This window comes from Dendropsophus ebraccatus, chromosome 7 (assembly GCF_027789765.1).
Source record: "Dendropsophus ebraccatus isolate aDenEbr1 chromosome 7, aDenEbr1.pat, whole genome shotgun sequence".
In the NCBI taxonomy this organism is placed as follows: domain Eukaryota; kingdom Metazoa; phylum Chordata; class Amphibia; order Anura; family Hylidae; genus Dendropsophus; species Dendropsophus ebraccatus.
This window is the reverse complement of record NC_091460.1, coordinates 134,963,810-134,986,541: the sequence shown is the minus strand read 5'-3', so window position 1 is coordinate 134,986,541 and position 22,732 is coordinate 134,963,810. Positions and strand designations below refer to the sequence as shown.

At 40.5% G+C, this 22,732-nt stretch overlaps 1 protein-coding gene across 5 annotated transcripts in view; it reads left to right on the top strand.

Annotated features, from left to right (window-relative positions):
- Positions 1–17,998, top strand: part of BBS7 (Bardet-Biedl syndrome 7) — a 30,989-nt gene extending 12,991 nt beyond the window's left edge. For 4 of the 5 annotated variants that reach the window (XM_069978547.1, XM_069978545.1, XM_069978546.1 and 1 more), the window contains exons 6-20: positions 756–942; positions 2,871–2,943; positions 4,324–4,440; positions 4,521–4,651; positions 5,976–6,060; positions 6,922–7,024; positions 7,116–7,308; positions 7,540–7,614; positions 7,707–7,772; positions 8,618–8,757; positions 10,545–10,709; positions 10,837–10,946; positions 12,227–12,330; positions 13,625–13,748; positions 16,293–17,998. In XM_069978547.1, coding sequence (XP_069834648.1) covers positions 756–942; positions 2,871–2,943; positions 4,324–4,440; positions 4,521–4,651; positions 5,976–6,060; positions 6,922–7,024; positions 7,116–7,308; positions 7,540–7,614; positions 7,707–7,772; positions 8,618–8,757; positions 10,545–10,709; positions 10,837–10,946; positions 12,227–12,330; positions 13,625–13,748; positions 16,293–16,426 — 1,807 coding nt within the window. In that variant the 3' untranslated portion in view covers positions 16,427–17,998. Of the gene's footprint in view, positions 1–755; positions 943–2,870; positions 2,944–4,323; positions 4,441–4,520; positions 4,652–5,975; positions 6,061–6,921; positions 7,025–7,115; positions 7,309–7,539; positions 7,615–7,706; positions 7,773–8,617; positions 8,758–10,544; positions 10,710–10,836; positions 10,947–12,226; positions 12,331–12,624; positions 13,603–13,624; positions 13,749–16,292 lie in introns of those variants that run through there. The other variant, XM_069978549.1, reaches the window with a different exon arrangement.
- Positions 17,999–22,732: the final 4,734 nt, after the last annotated feature.

Below are 22,732 nucleotides of genomic sequence, written 5' to 3'. Positions count from 1 at the left end.
AAATTTGAAGCCCCGTGCCAAACGGGAGTATCTGTGCCCTAACTTTGCACACCCTCTCTGTCCCTCCTCCACACCATCTTCATCATTAGGAATACCACTGAAACATTATCTACATGTTGAACATTTGCACTGGTGCCTTAACGATCCAGCCCATGTGCCGTGCTGACACAGGTGAGGAATAAGAGGCAATCTGCCTGGAGCATTCCTAATGATGAAGAGGGTGGGGAGGAGGGACAGAGGGGTGGTGCAAAGTTAGGGCACAGACACTCCCGTTGGGCACGGGGCTTCAAGTTTAAAAGTATTTTTTTAGGACAATAACTGCATCACCTGCCGAACGGACCCCAGGACAGATCTTGAATTAAAAGCAGCTATCCAAAGGTACAAGGGGTTTGGGGGGTCAGGTTGTGGGTACAGAGTCACTTTAACATTTATTTACTAAATAACACAGATTACAAAGTTATACAACTTTGGAATTTGTGTTATTTAAGTAAATGGCCCCCTTCCCCGTGTTCCCCCGACCTCGAAAGTGTGGTGCATTATACTTACTCAATCGCTTCTCCAGCCGTCCCTCATGCCGGCCCCCCTCTGCCTCGCCATCAGCTGCTCAGCCGCGATTGGCTGAGCACTGTTATGCCGCACTACCATAAAGTGCCCAAGTTTACTTTTAGTAATACCTTGGGTATGTTTGGTTGGTTAGAAGATGTCTACAGCTATGGGAAATATTACTGCTTAAGATATGATCAATACTTTCTTAGGCATGTATCTGGATCTGATCTCTTCTTGTGTGCAAGTTACATCTATAACCATTACTGTGACTGCAAAGACCAACACTACTATCTCTCTGGGGATAAAATAAGCGACGTCATTTGTCTACCAGTAGAAAAACTTGAAAGGATTACGCCAATACTTGCATGTCAGGACAGAGTGCTTCGTATATTAGAGGTATGTGATTTACAGAATACTTGCTGCAAACTACAGTGGTGCCTTGGATTATGAGCATAATTCCTTCAGGGACGGCGCTTGTAATCCAAATCCACTCTTAAACCAAAGCAAATTTTCCTATAAGAAATCATAAAAATGCAGACAATTGGTTCCACACCCAAGAAATAATGATGTATTATTCTGAATAACATGTATAATAGATCAAACAAACATTCATAAACAGCAGAATCTGTGATATTATAAGTTACTGTACAGTAATGGAGAGGATGGGAAACACAAGGACTGACAGAGACTGCAGGGAGCATGAAGGAATGAGCAGGACAGATGTGGGCCACATACATGCAGCACTCTGTCCGGGGAGAGAGGGGTTACAGCTATGGAGAGATTACTACCACAGTCCTGTCCCCTGATGTAAGCCCCAGCCTGAAGTGGATCTGCCATAGTTTGGAAGGTGAGGGAAACTTTCTGGGTCAAAGTACAGGGCTGTAGACCCTGCTATGCAGCCCCTGCCCCTCCCCAGCTCACTCCTACCCAGTACAGGGAGATCTTAAACCAAAGCAATGCTCTTAAACCAAGTCACAATTTTGAAAAACTGTGCGCTCTTAAACCAAAACGCTTTTAAACCAAGTTACTCTTAAACCAAGGTACCACTGTATAAGAGATCTTACTGGTGACCAATTAGATTATATATACGATAGATGGATGGATAGATAGATAGATAGATAGATAGATAGATAGATAGATAGATAGATAGATAGATAGATGTGTAATCCAATATAACATTACAACAGATGACAGTTCTTTGTGTAACTGCGTGTATGAAACACCACTGTGTTACATGCTGTGACACTTTAACACATTCACTCATACATAACACATATACATCCGTGTATAAATGCTTACTCTCATACACACTGACAGATGTATAGTTCAATTAATTTTCTTCTTGATTTCCATAGGTGAGCCACAGCGACTAAATAGAATCCTGCTGGGACACAGATCTGACACTGTTATACACAGCTTATTATTTGCCCTCTGTATAACAGTAAAAATTTCAGATATTACTATAGAGCAGTGCCCCCCGCACCATTGGGGGGGCACTGCAGAGCCACAGGCTGGGGCAAAAGAATTTATCCTATGGCTGTACAGAGGATTTTGAGTTCTATAACACACCTCCTACCCCTAAGAAAAATATATTGTAAAATTAATCTAAACCTGCTGTTATGTTTCCATAGCACATTGAGACCTTTATTCCCAGCATGCATGATGCTATGTAAAACATAAAAGCATATAACTAATCTGCAGTTAGTGTCCCTTTAAGAAAGAGACTACGGTATACCATCATACCATACCATCAGGAAATAATGACATTCTAGTTGTTAGCAGATTGTTACTTGGTCCGGTGCAATGCCTCTGATCCACTTGTATGGACTATTTATTAAAAAATGAATAGGTGGAAATCTACTTTACGGTACGGTTGGCCGAGTATGTTACTAATGTGTTTTCCTTGACAAAGCTCACCTGCTGATATGTCCCTATTGTGCGGGAGACAAAGAGGAGGAAGGTATGTCTCTTACCTTCCTCCTCCGCGTCGTTCCGGTGCGGTTAGTTGTGTGCTCTACGGTCTGGTGAGACCATTAGGAGCACTGCCCACCCCTAAAGCACCGATCCGTCCTGCACCATTCATTATTATTAGAATGAGGGGGCGGGCCGGGGGCGGATCAGCACTATGTGGGCGGGCAGTGCTCCTAACAGTCTCACCGGACCATAGAGCACACGACTAACTGCACCAGAACAACACAGAGGAAGACGGTAAGAGACATACCTTCCTCCTTGGCGTCTCCTGTGCAGTAGGGACATATCAGCAGGTTAGATTCGTCTTCTTCTTCTTTTAAATAGTTTCTTATTGAGTTATTCTTTATTTCAAGGGTTCTGATTTATTGTATGAAGTTGAAGTTCCTGGTCCACCGTCTGTCCTGGCCTTGAATAATGGTGATGGAGGTTAGTGTGTCATTGATTTGCTTCTGATGTATTAAGTCATAAGTATGTTTTTTTATGAATGATAGATAATTTTGTATTGTAGCAGAATTAGGATTTCATATTTTGTCTCCATGTATTCTCACGCTTTGAGTAGAATTGATGTATCTACTGTATACCTCAGGATGTCACTGACATGGGAGTCACCACTGTCATTGAGTCATTCATAACAGAGAGGAGAGAGATCTCAGAAGCTGTGCGGATTGTTAGGGTCCTATTAGACTAAGAGATTTTTACCGATTAACGATAGGCGATCACAAACAAGATTGTTTATTGTTCACCTGAAATCGTTCACCATATTACACGTTAGTTACGATCATTATAAAGATTGTTACTACAATCGTTTACTCCATCTGATCCCAGCAAAAAAATGAACAATGTGCAATTACACTGAACGTTTAGTGAATGAATTCGGAACTACAGCAAACGAATGTGGAATTACAGTGAACTATTAACAATGATTTTAGGGTCAGATCTAAATCAACGATCAACAACACACAAAGATTTTTTTTTGATTGTTGCCTGCAATTACACAGGGCGATTATCGTTTAAATTGGATCAATATACAGCGGTGCCTTGGATTACGAGCATAATTTGTTCCTGGACCGCGCTTGTAATCCAAATCACTCTAAAAACAAAGCAAATTTTCCCATAAGAAATAACTGAAATGCAGACAATTGGTTCCACACCTCAAAAATAATAATTATTTTTTTTCTGAATAAGATGTAAAACAAATAAAGCAAACATTTAGAAACAGCAGAATCTGTGATGATATAAGTTACTGTACAGTAATGGAGAAGATGGGAAACACAAGGGCGGACAGAGACTGCAGGGAGCATGAAGGAATGAGCAGGGCAGATGTGGGCACTCTGGCCGGGGAGAGAGGGGTTACAGCTCTGAAGAGTTCTGTCCCCTGATGCAAGCCCCAGCCTGAAGTGGATCTGCCATGATATGGAAGGTGAGGGAGACTTTCTGGGTCAGAATACAGAGTGGTAGACCCCGCTGTGCAGGCCATGCCCCTCCTCCACTCTCCCTCCCACCCAGCACAGGGAGCAATGCTCTTACACTAAGTTACAATTTTGAAACACTGTGAGCTCTTCTTGCAAAAGGCTCTCAATCCAAGTTACTCTTAAACCGAGGTACCACTGTATAATGATTTTCCGCACGATAATCGCCCCGTGTAATATGGCCCTTAGCCATGCTGATCAGCAAACTTTAAAACAATTCAAATCAATATCTTTATCGTTTCATGAGCGGTGTGCTCCCATCTTAAATGTTTGATATCTACAGGAGGAAATGTCATTGTCACTCTTTCAAACTCAATCAGATGTCTTTTATGACCAGGGTCCAGTGGAGAAGAGCTTTTGTATGGAACATCAGATGGAAAGATTGGATTAATTCATATTGCGGGAGGTTCACCAGTACCCAAATGGGAAATATTCAATGAAAAAAAAAGAGGAGGTTTGTATTTGTATGAATATATTTCAGCATTATGTAATTCAGAACTGCACCATATTTCTCATCCCTGTGTCTCATGCTAGGCATTCTGTGTATTGACAACTTTGACATTATGGGAGATGGCGTGAAGGACATATTGGTTGGTCGTGATGATGGGACAGTGGAGGTGTACGGCTTTGACAGTGCAGGTGATCCCATTCTCAGATCTGACCATGTAAGTCTTTGCTTATAGTAGTGTTGTTGTTTTTTTGTAAACAAAATATCTGTATTGGATCAAGCTAACTTTTTATGATGACCCTATTGAGCAGCCATATTTTAGATAACAAATAGGGATATGATAAAAAAAATGTTAAACATGTTTGACATAAAATTCATTAAAGGACTGATGCCAGAAAGTACCAGAGATTTGCAATTTACTACAATTAAAAAGTTCTCAAGAATTCCAGTACTTATCAGCTGCTGTATGTCCTGCATGAAGTGGTGTATTCCCTCCAGTCTGATAGTGCTCTCTGCTGCCACCTCTGTCCATGTCAAGAACTGTCCAGAGCAGTAGCAAATCCCCATAGAAAAAAAGAGTACCACACTGAGGTTCTCCAACATATGGATATTTTACTTTTACATTTAAAATTTTGTTCTTGAGTCTTTGATATGGTGGGACGCAGGACTCACTTCCCTCTCTTCTCCTCTGTTTCCTATACAACTTCCCCCTCCCCCCTCCCATGGTTCTATTGGTCCCCCCCCCCCTTTTCACCTAAGACCCTCTCTATATTTTATATATAGAAAAGACTGTTATGACTGTAACTTATATCAACTATAATGTAACTTATATCAACATTATGTATTATAGTATGTACAGTTTTGAACTCAATCTATAATGGGGTCCCGACCCCTTTCCCCTCCCCCTCTTTTCTCTCTGTATTCCCTAAAGTATTGTTGTAAAAACTAAAAAACTTCAATAAATAAAGATTGAAAAGAAATAGAGCAGCTCATGCGTACTGGAAGACTTAAGTTTTTTATAGACGTAAATTACAAATTTTTGGCACTTTCTAGCACCAGTTAGTGATTTGAAAGAAAAAAAATTGGTGAGCAATCCCTGCATGCAATATTCCAGCCTGCTGTAGGTAAAGGACATTTGTACAGGAAACAGATGGTGTATCAGATTAGTACAAATAGGGTCCACAGTGTAATTATTAACATTTAATAGCTTGTGACTGAAAAGGACGAAGAGACAAATATACATGTGATACAACGGATGCAGATGTAATCCACATGAAAAGATCTTTTCATATCAACATGACAGCACATGACTGTATAATCAGTCAGAAGTAACCCCCATAGGTGGGCTCACCCAGTAAGGATCCATCTGACTGTGACCAGAAGTGTCTAAATTAGGAAAACTCAGGTGGATCCTTACTGGGTCACCAGTTACTTTTCTGAAACTTTTTATGTAAGGGACAATTCTGCATAATTCGCAAACCGTATTATTAAAATGGTACCAGTAGATGTGCAATACACTTTGTTGTTTTTTTTTTGTTTAGACCTTGACAGAAAGCATAACCTCTATCCAGGGAGGCTGTGTTGGAAAAGAAGGTTACGATGAAATTGTTCTGTCCACTTACTCTGGTAGGTCTCGTATATTCATAATCAGCTTCTCTATTAGCTCCTGCAAAATGTAATAGTGTTTCAATTAGAATTGTTCCTTTGGTGTTTTTTTGATTCCCGCTAAAAGCCTCTACTAAGAGGGAATGTACCATCAGGCCTGAGCTGAAGCACTTCCAGTGGGAGGAAACCCCAGCCCCTCTATGACGTGGCTCCATTAGAATCAATGGAGCCACATGATAGAGGGGTGGGGGTTTCCTCCCTCTGGGGGTGATTCGGCCCGCCTCCACTGCTTTAGCTCAGGCCTGATGGTACATTCCCTTTAATATGTCCAACGTGAGTGGTTACACATGCTCAGTAGTTTTAAAGGGGTAGTTCATAAGAAAAATTCTTTTAAACTAACTGGTGCCAGAGATTTGTAATTTAGTTCTATAAAAAATTCTCAACTCTTCCAGTACTTATCAGCTGCTGTATGTCCTGCAGGAAGTGGGGAATTCTTTCCAGTCTGGAAAGCAGGAGAGTTTTTTATGGGCATTTGCTCCTGCTCTGGACAGTTCCTGATATGGACAGAGGTGGGAGTAGAGAGCACTGTGTGAGACTGGAAAAAAACACCACTTCCTGCAGAACATAGAGCAGCTGATAACTTTTGGAAGACTTGAGAATTTTTAATAGAAAAAAAAATTACAAATCTCTGGCACTTTCTGCCACCAGTTGATTTTAAAGAATTTTTTTTGGGGGGGGTGAACAACCCCTTTTAAATAATGGATGTCCAATAAAAACGGATGTCATTTTGTTGGTGTGTGAACATAACCTATAACTGCTTAAAGTTCATTGAGCAATTTTCTTATGATTTTAAACAATATATTTCCCTTATGTGTTTGTTAGGATGGGTTTCTGGACTTACAACAGAACCAACACACAGAGAAGCTGGTCCAGGTGAAGAACTGAAGTTGAGCCAAGAAATGCAGGGCAAAATCTCATCTCTAAGGTAAGAGGTGGTAAACCTATGAGAAATAAGCACAAACTAATTCCATCTTATTAGCATTGTCATAATTGTTTGTAATAATATTTTTCTTCAGGGCTGAATTAGAGCAGCTTCAATTCAAGGTTGTTCAGGAGAGAGAGCGATACCAGCACTCCTCTCAGTCTACCACAGCAGTCTCCGCTGTACCTGTATTTAGTATCAATGACAAGTTTACTCTCAATAAAGATGATGCCAGTTACAGCCTAATCCTCGAGGTTCAGATGGCTATTGACAATGTACTGATCCAGGTTAGTGGTCCCAATTGTCAAATTGGAAAATTCTTCTTATGCATTAGCCTTGTCCTCACTATGTATGGTCCCTACTAAGGTACTAATATGTATATATATATATATATATATATATATATATATATAGTACTATTATTAGTATTATTTTTATTTTCGTACTTAATGTGATCATGTGTCATGACAGTTTTAGCTGTCTGATTTCTACAATGCTGATAACGTTAATATTTGCAGAGTGATGTCCCAGTGGACCTGCTGGATGTTGACAAGAACTCAGCTGTTGTGAGCTTTAGTGGCTGTGATAGCGAGGTAAGGACATACTTACAGATATAAGGATTAGATTCTGTTTGTTTGCTTTTTTTGTTATGATTTTGATCTCACATATCAAATTTGTTGCACAGCCAAATGGAAATTTCCTTCTCGCTACCTATCGCTGCCAGGCAAACACTACTCGGCTAGAACTGAAGGTAATTTGTAAGATACAATGCCAGCAGTCTGTATAATGTAACCATTATTTTATAAAGTTTATATATTATTGTCTGAAACTATATAGCCAGTTTAAAAAAATAAATACATTACCTGCTCGGCGGCGCGGCTGCAGTGAGGCTGCCAGCTCCGGTCCTGCTCTGAGTGGGACCGGAGCCGGCAGCCTCACTGCAGCCGCGCCGCCGAGCAGGTACTGTATGCTCTCGGCGGCGGGGGGGGCTGGGGGGGGGCTGATGGGGGGATGTAGCCGGGATGGGGGGGGATGCGCCGGAGATGTGACGGCGGGGCTGCGGGCACCAGGGAGTTAAAGCACATATTCACAGCGGGATGTCAATCCCGCTGCGAATATGTGCTATCATAGGGGTGAATTGATACCGGATCCGCAGCGGTTCCCTCTTCGAATCCGCAGAAGTGAGATCCGCTGTGGATCCGGTAGGTGTGAAGGCACCCTGAATCTGAAATGCTGCAGATAATCTAGTGGCTATGTATGTATGGGGCTCCCCCGAGACTTCACTGACAGATGATGTTGGCTGAGATAGGGGTCGGGCGTGATTGAATAGTACTGCCCACCCCTCCCTATGAAGAACACAAGAACATTGAAACCTATTGAACGGCTGTGTGTATGGGAAGGACGGGAGCAATAACTCAGCGGAACGATTGTTTGCCCGACAGTTATTGAAGGTGTATGGTCATTTGAAGAGATTGGGAAAATGCATCAGATTTTAATACCTTTTGGATTATTTTAGCTTTTATATAACCAATATGCAAAATTATTTGGTGTTTCTATGCCTATATAACTTTTATATACTGTATTTCTATATTACAGATTCGCTCAATTGAAGGACAGTATGGAACATTACAAGCCTATGTAACTCCTAGAATTCAGCCTAAAACATGCCAAGTTCGTCAGTACCAGATTAAACCTCTGTCTCTCCATCAGAGGAGTCATGTGTTTGATCAGAACAGGTATGTTCTCAATTATAAGATTAAATTAAATCTTTTCTAAAATGGCCCAATGTTCTGCTAAGCACTTCCTGCCTTTTTTTTCAAGCAATAGGGCTGAGTTGTGATTTGGCAGCTGAGAGCAGTGATATAATATCTACCCTTCACACCCAAGATAAAAACAATTCAGGCCAAATAGTATCAGCTCTTCAAGGGACCAAATATATCTAAACTGACTAAACGCCTTCAAATTGACACTAAAACTAACTTTTGACATATCATGTCATTGATCGGAGTGGGTCTCACTGTTGACACTCGCTCCGATCAAGAGATATAGCTGGGGAAAGATCCCAACAGATCTATGGGGAATTTTGACAGACTGTGTAGCTGGCTATATCTCTTGATCAGAGCGGGTTTCAGCCGTGACACCCGCTCTTATTAGTACATTTTGACATGTTTGATGATATGTCAAAAGTAAGTTTTAGTTACAGTACGCTTTAAAGTGTCACTGTTTCATTTCTTTTTTTTTATATTTTTATATTCTTTTTTTTTTTTTTTTTGCAGAAATCAATAGTACAAGCAATTTCAAGAAACTTTGTAATTGGGTTTATTAGGCAAATATGTCATTATCTGCATTCAAAAAGACTTTCCCCAGGTCCCCCCCTGCCCTCCTCTCTCTCATTCACTGCTCATCATCAGGAAATCTCGACTTGTTTACATCAATAGAGCTCTGTGTAACCTATGGAGAGGGGAGGGGGGAGGAGGGAGAATAGTCAGCAGCAGAGAACAAAGGATTACACAGCAGGACCTGTGTGAAAGCAGCTATTTAGAGGTCAGAGTGGTGATGTAGCTGTTAATTAACTCTTTGTTGTCCTGTTTTGGTGCCTCATCTCCCTCAACCCCTCCCCTCTCCATAGAAAACAATGAAGACAGGGGGGAGAGCTTCAAACTGCTTTCTCATGATAAAAATGCATTTTTCGGCTAATAAACCCAATTACAACATTTCTTAAAATCGCCTGTACTATTGATTTCGGTAAACAAAAATTAAAGGACAGTGACATTTTAGGATTGTTTTTATTGTATTGCCATAAAATAGTTAAGTCAGTTTTCCATAGAACATCCACAAGTTAGAGACAGTGTCAAAATAATGGGGTGAGAAAATACACTGCCTTTTTTTGTGACCAGTATTTCCAGCCAAATAAAACACAGTCATTTTATTGCAAAAAGTGGCCAAAGGGGTATTCCCAATGATCTTACCTTTTGTTAGGTAATGGGAAATGCTTTCCATTAGACTTTTGAAGTTTGGTCCCTTTCTCTTCCTGTCATGTTGAAAGTGATTGCCTAGGATCCCGACCACCGCCGTCTGCTATGAGAGTGACGGCCGGGCAGTGATGGGACTTGGGTGGTTGGGAGCTGGTAAGTATGATTTTACATTTCCTATGTCTCCCCCTGACATGTCTCCAAGGCTTGGATTGTTCCTGGAGACATGTAATGTCAGATGGAAACACATCAGAGCCAAGCTTATTCCACTCAGCACTGCTGCCGCCTGTCCTTGCTAAACCAGAAAGTAGTGGGCAGTGCCCAGATGAAAAGGGGCAAATGAGAACAGCCCTTCTTATAGCTGATTTTTCAAGCTAGAAATACTTCCCAAACAGTTGGGTTTGAACATAGCCTTAGAATAATGTTTCATAGCCAGGGGAAGCTGCTTGCAGCCAATTGTTTCAAGTGTTTCAGCTGCTAAATGTCGTATTACTCATTAGTCTATTTGAGTTCATACTTAATCTTATGTTAAAACCTGGTGATCTTTGCAGGCCTATGAATATATTGAGTCTGACAGGTCAGTTCAGCTTTGCAGAGATCCATTCCTGGATGGTGTTCTGTCTGCCTGAGGTCCCAGAGAAGGCTCCAGCTGGGGAAGATGTTGTTTTCTACTTTCAAAATACCTTTCTGGATACACAGCTTGAATGCTCTTACAGGTAACTATATCCTACAGTACAGCTTACACTTTCTGATACCATTGTAAGCCAGCACCTGTAGTCTTCTATGCGTTTCCATCATATATACTGCACAGTTTAACGTCAGTGTCTTTTATTATTTTTACAGAAAAGGGGAAGGAGTTTTTAAATCGGACAATATCTCTACAATTTCAATTCTAAAAGATGTCTTATCGAAAGAAGCCACTAAAAGGAAAATCAACCTCAATATATCATATGGTAATTGGCTGTTAATGTTGATTTCAATATGTTTCCATTGTCTGTAATTTTTTTAGTTATTATGGTGTTTTTGGTTTAGGCACCCACATTGTGTATGTTGTCAGCATGCAGTTCTGAAAAGAGAAATGGAAATTATTAGAGATTTGGTCTGATTAGACACTGGGTTTTTCCACAAGACCTGACCTATGGAAGGCTACTTTTGGGTAGTGTACCTCTTGGTGAGAGATTGTAGACATTTGGGCCAATTAAAAGACGCTTTAGATTTATCATCAATTTATTGGACTAGCTGGGACGACAGCTTTGGCACCCTATGTAGGATTTACAAGACATCGGCAACATCTGTGGGCAAATGTGCTACAGGCTGTCATTTGTAATCTGTATGCTACATTAACAACCATATCTCGTCTTGTATTCAGGCTAGAGGTGGTCTGAAAGCATATTATAGCCTCCTTTCAATTGCAATTTCAATTGAATTTTTTTTTTGCAGAAATTAATAGCCCCTCCCCCCCCCCCGAGGAATCCTTTGTTCTCTGTTTTCTGCTGCCCGTCTATTTTCCCCCCTCCCCTCTTCATAGAACAGACAGGATGTGTCTGATTGAGATTTCCTGATTCTGAGCAGTGAATGACAGAAAGGAGAGGAGGGGGGACCTGGGAAAAGGCTTTTTAAATGCAGATAATGGCATTTTTGCCTAATTAACCCAATTACAAAGTTTCTTAAAATCGCCTGGACTATTACTTTCTGCAAAAAAAATTCACAATAGTGACTCTTTAACAAACTTATCTTTTCACTCCAATATTGTAGTCACTTATATATATCATCATTACCGTCACACATATAAAGTTTCATTCAATTCCAACAACTCCATCTTGCTTTATTCCCAAACCCCCATATGGCTAGGTGAATGAGAATATAAAAAGTTAAAGCTCTTATAATGTAAGATGAAAAAAAAAAAAACCATTGTCAAGAAGTTAACATAAATACTTAAAGGGAACCTTGTCACCACTGGACGGCCCCCATACTTACTCCATCCTAATACTCCTGATGCCGATCCCGGAGATACGGCCATCCGCACATTTAATTGCTCAAATAAGCGGAGATGAGTCCAACGTCCAATGTGTCGGGACCGGCAGGACAGGGTAAGTATGGGGGGCTGTATCCAGGGGTAGGGTGGGTTCAGGGGGCTGTCAAGGGGTGACAGGTTTCCTTTAACAACAATACAGATCTGTATAATAATTTTTGGCTAAAATCTGAATATGTTTTATGTTTTTAATCCATGTAGACATAAGTGAAGAATCTGTTGGTCATACTCTCAGAATGATCCATCCAAAGTTAGAGTACCAGCTGCTGTTGGCTAAGAAGGTTCATTTAATCGATGCACTGAAGGTACAGTATGCATGCACTGTGTGTGCATGACTGATGTTCCTTCCCTGTTGGTTGGATATGTGGAGATATAAGAAAGCCCTGTTGTGTGTTTGTGCCCACATACTTACTATTTGTTTTTCATTTTTTTAATGCTCTCTTAAAAAAAAAAAAAAAAAAAAATATATATATATATATATATATATATATATATATATATATATATATATATATATATATATATTTGTGTGTGTATATATATATATATATATATAAAATATATTTTTTTTTTTTTTTTTTTTTTTTCTTGTTTAACAGACATACAAAGAATAGATATCCATACAGGTCCTAGCTGATTATTTTTGAAGAGGAACAGAATTTTGGTTATAGTATACTCCAAAGATGTAAAAGGAAAACTGACACCACAGATTCCCTGGCATGCATAGGTAGTTATACACACATACAGCATATACATTAACATGTTACCTTTGGTTTTAAGTTGCCCGTCCTCCTGTGCCCCCCTTCCCCCATCACCTTATAATATCCCCCCATAGTGAGAATAATGTCACACTGCTGCACTTGCATACACTGAAGTGTGAAAGTAGACCTCACCCTAGCGTTTTGACTCACTACTCATGCACACACGGTGGGGGGGGCCTCAGAGGCCACCTGCTTGTCATTTACACTGCAACAAGGTGGGTGTGGGGGTGATGAGGTAGTTATGGGCAGTGCAGCAGGGCTAGCATCATCAGTGTCACAAAGTTGATGTATGTGTGTATTACTATGTATGCATGTCACTGGATTTATTAGAGAGCCTGTGGTGCAAGTTTCCCTTTAATTTCGGACAGCATGTGGGTGGTACTTGGTTACATAAAATAACAGTCCCAGGAGTCATGTTATTCTAGTTATGGTATTGTGGTCAAATTACAAAGATTTTTTTATTTTTTTTTATGGGGAACATTTTCATAGATTTTTAGTACCATTGAATTTAAAAAATAAAAGCAGTAACATGTATCTCAAAATTCTGTACTGGTTATCTTACAAAATCTTTATGCCTATATACTTGGATTACCATTACACAGGAATGAAATGCTGCAGGTTTCCCAATTTACTTGAATAGGAAGTCAAATTCCACAACAAATCTGCAGCCATTCAGCAGACGCATCACTCACTCAGCCGCCCCCAAACATACAAAATATTGCAGTTTCAGCAGTCATCTTTTTCATAGATATGGAGATTCCGGGTGCTGTGGCCTTAAATCAGGTAGTAGAATAGTACAGTCTTATGATTGATATCAATTCTCAATTTCCTCTGGAAGGAGCTTCAGGTTCATGAGGGAAATACAGACTTTCTTATCCCAGAGTATCGCTGCATTCTGGAGGAGGCCGAGAAGCTCCAGGAGGAATACAAGAAACAGCCAGCACATCTTGAAAGGCTCTATGGTGAGATTGTTTGTACTGTGCATCTAATAATGTTTTATAAAGTACCTGCACACTAACATCATTACATGTTACTTGTGGATCAGGGACTTTATTTATTTACAGAATATCAGAATACCTGCAGTGTATAGAATTATAGTGCAGCATGGACAGGTCAGCCTGTCAGTGATACAGTATGTAGAGGCTTTGCAGAGAAGACAGAATTGATTCTTTAGCTCCGCCACAATTCCACTCATGTAAGATACATCGGTGTGTATGACTGATCAGTAGTCTATACTCAGTCTATGCTGAGCTTTACTAGACCCAGACCTGATTTCTCCATTGATAAATAAAAGATCTTTACTATTATTGGACATTTTTTATTTTTTTAGTAACTGATATTGTAAACTGAATTAGACCTTTTTTTTTTTTCCTGTCACCTAGTCATTCAGCATGCACTGTTTATTACCCTCTGCCCCTTCCAGGTTCACAACATGCTGTATTTTGAACACAAACAAAGAACATATTCTATCATTCCTTTCCCTAATTTCTCCGCCAGTCCTTCTCATCTCATCCCCACTCCCCTCTCCCCTCCCCCCATTTCCTGAATTGTCAGACGCCTCGTCCATAGGGGCTGTTCCAGTTTATGTTTAATTCCACCCACTGTTAAAACTACATGCTAGGATGTACATAATTTGGGATTACAAGTTTCTAGAGGCATCTTGTCACATAAAGCTAACATTAGTGAATTTCTTTTCATATAACCATTTTGAAATGATGAATTTTGATTTTTTTTTTAACTTTTTTTAACTTTTTTATCCACTTGAATTATTTAGAATCAGTACAGTGGACCTTCTAGAATGATTTAATATAGCAGCGCCATTATTTCTTACAGTCTGGTCCCCGAATGTAAATGCACATTATAGGTCCATGCACAAGTAATCATTACTGCTGAATGTTTCAAAATCATGATGTCATCTGTAAGATTAAGATTAGATTAGGAGAAAAAGCTGCATCATAGTAATGTCATGCCATCACATGCGGACAATACAGTCTAACCATTTATAGTAATGGGGGTTGAACAGAAATAAATTCACTAATGCACAGTATTTACTACCTGTAATGTTATTCTTTACTCCAGAGAAAGATTTTTTTTTTTTTTTGTAAAATTACTTCTATTTAAAAACCTCATGTCTTCCAGTACTTATCAGTTGCTGTATGTCCTGCAGGAAGTGGTGTATTCTTTTCAGTCTAACACAGTGCCCTCTGCTGCCACCTCGGTCTGAGACAGAAACTGTCCAGAACTGTGGGAAATCCCCTTAGAAAACCTCTCCTGCTCTGGACAGTTCCTGACATGGGACAAAGGTGGCAGCAGAAAGCACTGTGTCAGACTGGAAAGAATACACCACTTCCTACAGGGCACACAGCAGCTGGTAAGTACTGGAAAACTTGAGATTTTTAAATAGAAGTAATTTACAAATCTGTATAACTTTCTGACACCAGTTTATTTAAAATAGTTTTTTTTTTTCCTTTGGAGCACCTCTTTTACTGATCAGAATGACTTGTATTTGTTGCACCAACATACGATAGAGATAGATAGATTTTATATATGATTGAAACCTTTTGTGTCCAGAGATGTGTCACCTGTTAGTTTCCATGGTAGTTATGTGTCTTTAGGGAGTTCATTAGCAGTTGTTCTTTCACAGTCCTCACTGATGTTGGTGTTGGGTGTTACTGTTTGTCACAGGTTTACAATGGCTCGTGTCGGTGAGGATGCAGATCTAATAGAAATGCAGATTACCAATTAATATGTCAATGCGAGAATTAAAGTAATCTTTTTATGAGCTTATTGCATCAATCCAAAGGTGGCAACAAATTCTAAACCTAATAATCTTTGTATTTTACAGACACAGAAAGTAAAATAGTGATGTTGTATGAGGCCATGTTCACATGGCGTAAGACACCGGCCGTTCCGTGACTCGTCTGGGTCACGGAACGGCCAGTGTTGGAGGAGATCATCCCGGCCGGCACTGCAGTACCGGCTAAATAATCTTTATTTCTGATGAATTAAGATGCGGGCGCATCCGTGCGCGCCTGCATCCCAATTCGCCGCTGCACACAATAGAGCTTGTGTGCACTGACATGTCACTGACTGACAGCCGCAGAAAACTGACAGGTCAATTTTTTGCGGCGCCGCTAGGGATCCTGGCCGGAGTGTATACTATGTGTATACGCTCCAGCCAGGGTTCCATAGACTGCAGCACTACGTAAGTTCTGTAGTAATCACGGCCGTTGTTGCAAATCGGCAACAACGCCCGTGATTATTACGAAACTTATGTAGTGTGAACATAGTCCTAATGTGTAAGTTATTCATGTCTTGATGCATGATTCCAGTCAAATCCTTTTCACCAGATATGTTCAGTAAGAGGCTTCTGTCCACGTAGATCAATAACTCATGAATATAGACACATCAGCTCTTTGTAACCAGACTTTGATCAGATACCAATAAAATTCAGGAATTCTAAGGGTATACATGAATTCATATAATTGTCTGTTTTTGTTTCCTAGGCATGATAACAGATCTCTTCATTGACAAGTTCAAATTCAAAGGCACAAATGTTAAATCCAAAGTGCCTCTTCTGCTGGAAATATTGGACAACTATGACCAGAGTTCCCTGATGACATTTTTTGATACCCAGTAAATAGCTTGTAGCGGTGCTGTATAGTATTTCTTATACTGAGAGACTTGGTGATACCATTGTTTTGTTGTGTTAGTTTATTCACTCCTGGAAATGACCGCATTTACATGTTGTTTCTAATGGTAGAACCTTTCTATATGTCCTGTTGACTTGTGTATGCATATAAACCCTATTAACAGTACAAAGGTTTAGAGGCTAGCATGGACCAATGTGTTAAGGGTTGGCGAGAAGACAGATGTCAGGGAATTTCAATGTCAATGGCTATGTTCCCACAATGTTTTTTCCTCTCTGTTTTTGAAAAGAAAAAATGAGGTCGGTCATTTCACTGTTTGTTCACCCATCAGTGCAATGACATCATTCTATTTCAGGTGGACTATTTGGCCTTGGTCAGGACGGTGAAAAAAAAATTGTGTGTGAACAACTAAAAGATGTCTGAAAATAATTGTCACGATCGTTATTTTGACGTCCGCGCAGACAACGTCCGTTATTTTACACACTGTGTACGTTGGAAGTCCGTCATTCCATTGACTTCAATGCACTGCATTAAAGTCTATTTAATTGTGGTAAAACAGACGTGTTTTTAACCCCTTCCTGTCAGTATATATATATATATATATATATATATATATGTTCCTGCACTGACAGGGCTTCTGATGTGTGCGGGACTGCTGCTGTGAGAGCGATCCTGCAGCCACATCTCATTAACCCCTTAAACGCCGCAATCTATAGGAACAAGTATCTGTCACTGAGTGTTCGGGACCCCCGCCGCCATGCTGCAGAGGTCCCAATCGCTTGTGCCGACAGGCGGGGGTTAAGTCACTTACCTCCATCCCGTCGGATCGGCGATCCATGTATAGAGTCTGCTCTCAGGCAGGCTCTATACATAGATCGCCGATAACACTGATCTATGCTATGCTATGGCATGGCATAGCTTAGATCAGTACATGCAATCTAATGATTGCATGTTTTACAGTGAAAAAAAAATTAAGTGTAATAAAAAAGTTTTTAAAAGTTTTAAAAACCCTTATAAACCCCCTCCCAATAAAAGTTTACAATACCCCCTTGCCCATTTTAAAAATAAATAAACCCCTGTCTTGAAGGGGTTAAATAGAAAAAGCAGCCACCTTTTTCTTTTTCTTTTTGAAATGTTGTGTGAACATAGCCACTTCATGTGCTTGTATGCTTCTTATACCCTGATTACAGGCCTAGCGTTTCATATGCGGGTCTTCATGCTTAGATACCAATACTACTAATGAATGTTTTGCCTTGTTGACATTCCAGGTACCATGGCTGCATAGACTTGTAGTATAAGCCAGCTCTCTGGTGTGAATCATAGTAAATCTATTGGGATGCTGGAGCTAGCGCCCCCTCCCACTAAGACCTGTCCATAACATTACACAGCAGGGTGGTTTATAGAATTGCTGGTATATAGAGCTGTATACACGTTTACATTCTTTATTTGTAAGCACTAAGTTACATTAGTCCTCTTGCTATTGAGTACACTGCAGCGAATGGTGTTTTTTTGTGCTTTTATTTATTATGAAGAATTAAAATATTTTTATATCTAGCTTACAACGTCTTTGGATTTAGTTTAATTTGTTGCTTGTAAAAACTATTTCGTGTAAAGTAGGCGCAGTCCTCATTGAACAATGTTACTGCGCAATATTATTGTGTAATTACACAACACAAAGCTAAACTTTAAAGTATTAATTATTTTTATTAGCATGATTAGAAATATTTTGTAGTGCAAAAAGGATCCAGTAATTAACCATAATGTAAAAATCACATGATAATCACAACATATATTATACAAGCGTCTCAATCATTATATATACCCATGCAGTGTATCCACATGGCCTCCTAGGTTTACTACATGCAAAGCTGCATAATCCCATTAGTATCTAACAAGATCATAGAGACCGCTTAGCCATTGTGGTATCTGGCGTCCGTAACCCCTGACGCACGTTTCGCATTAGGTCGCTTTCTCAAGGGGCGTCCATATTATTGTGTGTAGTGCTGTGCTTTTGTAATATGTTTTCTATAAACCACTTGCTGAAAACAGATCTGGTGGATATCTCCCCTAAAGCAGAGAGGTAAGGATCAGCCATAACCACTTGCCATATATCGTATATTTCCGCCTTATGCCTCTAAAGCAGCTTTGACCCGATGAGGAGACATGGGCTTCTTGAGATCTTAAGAAGTTGTCCTGTTATATCTGGGAACAAGACGTTTACTACAGAACTCCTGTAAGTTGCGAGCAGCGGCCTTCATGGGTTGGACTTGTTTTTTCTATTTATTATGTGGATGTAGCTTTTCAATTACAGTATTTCCCTGCGTATAAGATTACTTTTTAACCCAGGAAAATCTTCTCAAAAGTTGCGGGTCGTCTTATACACAGGTTGTCGTCTTATAGGGCGGGTGCTGGAAAACTTCGGAACCGGACTTGAGAATTGAGAATATGCAGTTGGTGCATACTGCATGCAGCCACCATATGAAGGGCAAGCTGCAGGCGTCCGGGGTAAGGGAAAAAAAAGAGATACGGTAGATGGCCGCTGTGCCCAGAAAAACACATGTCTTCCACCCATCTGGCCGCCCTTGTATCCTACTGGTATTACTATACCTCCTTCTCTGCCTCTCAGATCTCGCTGCTGTCTGATGTTTTTTATTCATTTTTATTTGGTGTGCGTTGGAAGAGGGGTAGTCTTATACAGCAAGTATATCACAAACTCGTTGGGGGTGGTCTTATACGTTGGAAAATATGGTATATTTATTAATAAATTATATAATTTTAAAGGAAGATTATGCCCATTTGTGCTTCTTTGCATAGTAGGCGTAAATCATGGTAGATCTGGCTCAGGGGGAGGCCATGGCCCCTTCAGATCGACACATGTAAAAGGGCCCTTACCTGATTGTTAGAATTTCATACACCTAAAATTGCCCATGCCAAAATGTTAATTAAAGGGGTACTCCGGTGACTCAAATCAACTGGTGTTAGAAAGCTATATAGATTTGTTGTTTACTTCTATTTAAAAAATCCCAGGTTTTCCCAACTTAGCAGCTGCTGTATGTCTTGCAGGAAGTGGGGTTTTCTTTTCAGTCTGAAATTGCTTTCTGCTGCTATCTCTGTCCAAAACAGGGACTGTCCAGAGCAGGAGACAATCCCCATAGAAAACCTCTCCTGCGTTGGACAGTTCCTGACATGGACAGAGCACTGTGTCATACTGGACAGAATATAGCACTTCCTGTAGGACATACAGCAGCTGATAAGTACTGGAAGACATGAGATTTTTAAATAGAAATAAATTACAAATCTATACGGCTTTCTGATACCAATTACAGTATTTTGAAATAAAAAGATTACCCCTTTAAAAAAGTGAGATAAAGGGTCAGTTTGCTTGTTATTACACAGACTTGTATGCATTTTGCAATTTTGTAATGTGTCATCCAATAAAGTGTCAGGCTTATAAGACTCTTCCTACCAGCTCTCCTTTATACAGCAGATTGCTGGAGGATTTGTGCACGGATGACCATATACCCCCTACAACCATAATGATCTCCTGTTTAGGCTGTGCTTTTTGCTGTTGCCCGTTCTAGGAATAGCTGAATATAAGACTCTTTACAATAACAAAGGTCTGAGTTTGTATCCTCCACAATCCCGAGCACCTCACTGTTTATTTACTGGTCTCAGGAAGAGGAGTGATTGCAGATTTGCATGGGAGTAAATGTAAATGATAAAAGATTAGTTAACAATTCACTTGCATCAATGAACCCACACCAGCTATTTACACTTCCAGATCGGGGGCAGTGCACCTAACAAGTCTCTTAGTTATCATTTAGCATTAAGCATATGAAGGACACCATTCCTATACATTTAACAAAACAGAATATTCACATTTTCATATTTAAAGGGCTTGTTCATCTTTGTTGCAGACAAGTATTACAAGCATTAAAGTTGAAAGAGTTTATTATGCAGAGTGCATAGAAGTATTCACTGATTTCCTTAAAAGACAGAAAAGCTTAAGGTCCTATTCCATGGGCCAATGGGGGCCCGATCAATAATGTAAACGAGCGCCGATCTGCTAGATAGCCGCTCGTTTACTGGGCCTATTACACGGCCCGATAATTGTTTAGCGAGGGCTGCAGGGACATCATTACCGATGTCCTTGAAGCCCTTGTTTAAAGTTACACTGTCACCCCCTATTTGCATTTTGACTGCTCTCCACAGGTGTAAAGAATAAATGTTACAGCTTTCATTACTTATTTTATATCACACCTCATGGTGCTTGTTCTGGTAAAAAGTCGTTTTTATCACCTGTGGATTGGTATATCCGTGACGTCATTGCCGCATAGGGCAATCTAGGGGGGTGGGGCCTAGCGTTTTAGGCTGGCCCTTCCAATGGCTGCTGAGGTGGCGGGACCTATGCGACGATGACGCCACGGATGGGGCGGGGCTAAGCATCACATGCTTAGGTAAGCATGGTGCTTGTGAAATTGTCGGCCGCCTGCCGCGCATTGCTATTCCACGCAGCGATGCGTGGTCGGTGCCCGATTATTTTAGGTTTGAACCTAAATAAACGATCACGATCATCGGCTGATCATTTTCTCTATTCCATGGAGCGATAATCGGACGAATCGGATTATCGCTCCATGGAATAGGCCCCTTTCAGTTGAATAAATAGCAGGAAACATTATCAAAGAAGAATCTTGCTTCAGGGCTAAAGAATCAAGAGCGCTTGGGACATCCAGCCAACAATTCAGCAGGACGCCATTTATTAGCAAATTAGCAGAATTATACTATAGGAAAAAGCTTTTTTTACCAAGTTTTTCATGGGTGAAGGAAATGGGTTTTCTCAGCCAATAAAGGAGTATTCCAGGAAAATCAACTTTTCCCTATCCACAGGATAGGGAAGAAGTAGGAGATTGCGAGGGGGGTCTGACCTATCACCTAATTTGCTGCTATATTCCCTCTAAGGATATGTTCCCACTATGGAACACCCACAGAAATTTCAAGTGGAGGCTGCACGGCGGTCTCCGCTTGATGTTCTTAGTACTAAATGCCTATGGCTGTATCCATGTTTTCCAGGCAACCTTAGAGCTTCATCCTACAACTTCAGCCACTGGTAATCAAATGCTCCACGCTCTGGTTCGAATGAACCCCAAGCATGCTCAAGGTTCGCTCATCTCTGATCAGATCACATCTTGAAAATTTCCACGGGAAGGCCGCCTGGTTCAAGATTTACTGTCTAATCTAAGATGGTTAGCTGAATTGAGTCAGGAGCTCCTTCAGGAAGGCTATGTCCTCTGGGAATATAGGGTGGGAAAGTTCATGTCCTGCAGGTAGGCAAGAATATGTGAAGAAGTTTTATTGATGATGGAATTGGACAGATTAGCCTAGTAGTCTTATAATTGAGATGTATGGGCAGTTGTGTCTGTGATTACAGCTCCATCAGGGCCCTCTACTTCCGAGTTGGATGAGTTATCTGGCCTGATAAGATGGCCTAATACATGGCTGAACTGATTGCAAAGCTCAAAATAAATTTCACGTTTCAAATGAGCTTAAGTTCATATTCAATAGGGGTCAGAGAGGTCCTAATCTTATATATTTATATATACATGGCCTCTTAACCTCTGAGACCTGGGATGCTAAGATTAGCTCATTGTGGGCAGGTAAGAACTTGATAAGGGAAATAAAAGATTTTAAGCATGCTCTCAGGTATGAAAAGGCGAGAAAAGCGGGATAAAGGTCAGAATTATAAATAGATAAAAAGGTGGAAAGTTCATCTAGTATTCTGTCTTTGGCACCCATTTACTTCAGACAGAAAGTTGTATTTTGCAGGTGGGTCTAAAGAGTCAGCTAGTAAATACAAACCTGAGCTATGATCCGAACCTGCACAGGAGTCATATATGCAAAAAGGTCTGCAGAGCCTCCGTTACGAGTCTCAAAACACGGGACTAGCCAGATATCCCTCCAGGGAAGGGCCTAGAAAAGGGACAGCTCCTGTACAAAGACCAGGGGGCAATGCACCTAGGATTTCACTGCATTGAGCTCTTTCACTAGCAGCCGGCAGTGTTATCGTTTGGCTGGTCTCCCTGAGATCAGCGATCTGTTTCTCTTATGGCTCTACTAGGCATTGCTCCCACCTAGCCAGAATCCTGCTCCACACTGATGAGGGGCAACACCCCGAAAAAGCTGTCTGTGGATGGATACCTGACTTTGATATTTCCCTGGTCATTTCATCAGACTTGTAATTGAGTTGGATATTGACCGAAGGAGCCACTTAATATGGTGGTTTTGGTGGTCTCCATACA